Raw genomic sequence first — 3149 nt, 5'->3', positions numbered from 1 at the left:
TCCATAGTATTATGTCACACAGGAAAGCACCTGTGTTGATTGGTTTACATGCAATACAGAGGTGTTTGAGGTTCTATTTTTTAAAAAAAGGGATGTGTACAAATGGGGAATGCAGAAATTGGGTTTTTAAAATTTTACCAAGGTTTTTAAAACATTACATCTGTGGTCAATAGATATTCAAGTGGGGGTTTAGGGATTTAAAGTTGGAAGGAGGGTATTAGGTGTTTGCAAGGTACTACTTGGGTGACTGTGTTATGTTTGGTTTTTTGGGGGGAAATACAGGAGGTGGAGGGTTATGTCTGCTTGGGTATCGCGCATATCTAACCTTTAAATTACAGAGGGGGTGGTTTAGAAACCTACTAAAGTACTTAGCTTTTGTTTGGGGGGCATAGGAAGATTTTTTTAGGGTGGGAGGGGTTGAAATTATAATATCTCTGGAGCTACCTTTTTTTTTCCTAAGTCAGCAGACAACACAGAAATAATCCTAGTATAATAGCTAACAAGTGTCTTTATTCTTGCAGATACTTTGAGAAAACTGTGTGACCAAGCCAGGCCAACCAAGCCAGTGCACCAGTGAAAGTCGTGATGTAAGTACTAAAGGCCAGAAAGCTTAATATATGGTTTGTATAGTAGCTAACAAGTGTCTTTATACTTGCAGAAACATAGAAACCAGGCCATTATGTCTTCTTCTGGGAGCCCTCCCTCACAGCGTCAACCAACTGAGATAAATAAAATTTTTATTTTTGGTGACGTTAACATTTTTTGTAACCCACACTACATGCATTAATTCTGGTTTCACAGGAAGCTGCAGCATCAGAGGGGCTTCCAGAAGGAGACGGACGGGGTGGAGAAATACCAGGAGTGGGCGCGCAGAGTGTAAGTTTCTTACATGTATCGCAGAAACAGATCATCACAGACATCACATTACACCAACACATAAAAAATAGATCATTACAGAAATCACAGTTTACACAATACATATGCCTACATCCAAGCACATAATTTTATATATTTTTTTTATAGTCTTCACATTCTGGGGCTCGGCATAGAGGTCCTCAAACCACCTCCCAGGGTCGTCAGCGTGAGCGTCGCAGCGGTCAGCAGAGAGTAAGTACCCTTTTTTTTTGGGTGTTTTAGTATTTTTATACTTCATGTGGATGATTTGAGTTTAATGTTTTTGTTTTTTGTCTTTTTTTAACAGGCTTCACAGCGTGCTCCCGACTCGGATGGTGAGGTGGCAGTTAGGGACATAGACCTCCTCATCAATGTGGTACGAGAGCGGGAGCCGCTGTGGAACATGGGGGACCGCCACCATGCTAACCTTGTCGTGACCCGTCGGCTCTGGAAGGAAGTATGTCTTGAAGTTGTGGAAGACTGGGAGGACCTCGATGCTCCGGCCCAGAATCAAGCGCGTAAGTATTCACAGTTCAGTAAGTTATATTGCTGGATGTAATGTGTTGTATACTAACCAATTTGTGCTTTCTCTTTACAGGAGACAGGGTTGTCACGCGGTGGCGGTCACTCAGGGATCGTTTCAAGAGGGAGTTCAACAAAGGAGATGCAGGCCCCGAGTGGATCGGGAGAACGCAGGAGCAAGTATAAGTATGCTAGAGCCCTGTCGTTCCTCCGGTCGACCATAGTGAGCAGAAGGTAAATATTCCCCACCCCATTTATGAAGTCAAAATGTTTGCATGTCTAACCTTATTTTTTGGTTACAGCCAGGGCAAAGCAATATCAATATATTAATTATTTATTTTTTATTTGTACCACAGCACTGGCTGCAGCACTCGGGAGCCTGCTGTCGAGTTGGACCCCTCTGGAGCGATCCAACAGGAGTTCGCCACCGGGGACCACGTCGAGAGACCCAACCCCTCTGCACCTTCCCTCATGCCTGGTCCTTTGGCCCCATCCATCAGCGCTGCAGCATCATGGCAGACTTCGTCACATGAAGCTGCTGGTGACGAGGTAGCGTTCCCTTTACCCCACCCCTCTGACACTGCCGCCACCTCTAGAACACCTTTGAGTTCTGGACGGCAGCGCCAGAGAGGTCAGGAAAGGAGCTATGCTCCCGAGTTCCTGCATCTGAATGCATCCTTACAGAACTCGATCAAGCTTTTGAGACAACAAATCTCTGCTGGGTTCAATATGTTGAACAAAAGCATCATGGAACTCCGCAGTCTTCTGGATAGGATGCATTCAGATGCAAACAAGTCACCAAAGCATTTGTTTTTTCAATCAGTAGTCGGGCACATGGAAAATCTAACTCCTGACCAGCAGATGCATGTGATGCATGGCTGCCAGGTTGCTCTAGTGCAGGTCACCTCCCAAGCCCTTCAACCTGCCCCGGTAGTTCCTCCCACACCTACCCCCTCTCCAGCCACTGTCCCTCCTCCTCCCACTCCTTCGCCGTTCCAGCTTTCCCCGTTCCAGGTTTTCTCGTACCATACTTACCCGTACCTTTCTTCCCCGTTAACTTCTCCGTACCAGAACCCACCAACACCGTCACCGTTCCTGCTCCCACACACATCTGTACCTCCACTCCCCACCCAACCTCATATTTACACCAACCCTTCCACTTCTGATCCACACCAACCTGGTCTCCAGTCCCCCACTATCGACGTGGTGTGCCCTGTCAACCCCTCCGGTAATATCTCCACCCCACACTATACAACTTTGTAAATATTTTGTCAATAAAAATAGTTTTGTTTCAAAACACATTTATTGTCTTTCTTTTTTTTACTGCAAATTTACAACACTTTGGGTAAGGTACAAAACTTGGTGTAAAGGTACAAAATTGGGGTAAAGTGACAAAACAAGGTACAAACGTTTGTTAATAGACAACAAACATGGTATAATCACAACTATGAAAACAGTAATAATTTTGGTACTCCAACATACATTATATCAAAAGCCAAAGATATCAAACCATGTCATCCTGCCATTCAACTCTTCCTTGAGGTGACATAAAGTACTCAGCAAATGTGTCCCCCATTCTGGAAACTGCAACAGCGCTACGAAAAGTTATATTTTGATAATCGCGCAAGGTGGTTTCAAAAACATTGTCATCTATGGCAACCTGCTCCTTGCATATGACAAAATTGTGCAGGACTACACAAGCCTTCACCACCTCATCCACAGTGTCAGTCTTA

General features: G+C 44.7%; 1 protein-coding gene across 1 annotated transcript; it reads left to right on the top strand.

The window, feature by feature from the left end:
* The first annotated feature begins 392 nt into the window (after nucleotides 1-392).
* Nucleotides 393-2694, top strand: LOC141055861 (uncharacterized). The gene is made up of 6 exons (XM_073552581.1): nucleotides 393-587; nucleotides 659-876; nucleotides 1024-1107; nucleotides 1202-1412; nucleotides 1493-1650; nucleotides 1773-2694. Exons 4-6 carry the CDS (start codon nucleotides 1389-1391, stop codon nucleotides 2677-2679), a joined length of 1089 nt encoding a protein of 362 aa, XP_073408682.1. The 5' UTR covers nucleotides 393-587; nucleotides 659-876; nucleotides 1024-1107; nucleotides 1202-1388; the 3' UTR covers nucleotides 2680-2694.
* Nucleotides 2695-3149: the final 455 nt, after the last annotated feature.

Source organism: Dendrobates tinctorius, unplaced genomic scaffold, assembly GCF_039654945.1.
Source record: "Dendrobates tinctorius isolate UK_male_01 unplaced genomic scaffold, ASM3965494v1 ptg000192l, whole genome shotgun sequence".
In the NCBI taxonomy this organism is placed as follows: Eukaryota; Metazoa; Chordata; class Amphibia; order Anura; family Dendrobatidae; genus Dendrobates; species Dendrobates tinctorius.
The sequence above is the reverse complement of the archived record's forward strand: the minus strand, read 5'-3'. Positions and strand labels throughout refer to the sequence as shown.

Excerpts from the sequence above, each read along its gene's own strand:
- LOC141055861 (XM_073552581.1), top strand. The coding sequence starts at position 1,389 with ATGCTCCGGCCCAGAATCAAGCGC. Across the intron at positions 1,413-1,492 it reads TCCGGCCCAGAATCAAGCGC|GAGACAGGGTTGTCACGCGG; the intron begins GTAAGTATTCAC and ends TTCTCTTTACAG. Across the intron at positions 1,651-1,772 it reads TCGACCATAGTGAGCAGAAG|CACTGGCTGCAGCACTCGGG; the intron begins GTAAATATTCCC and ends TTTGTACCACAG.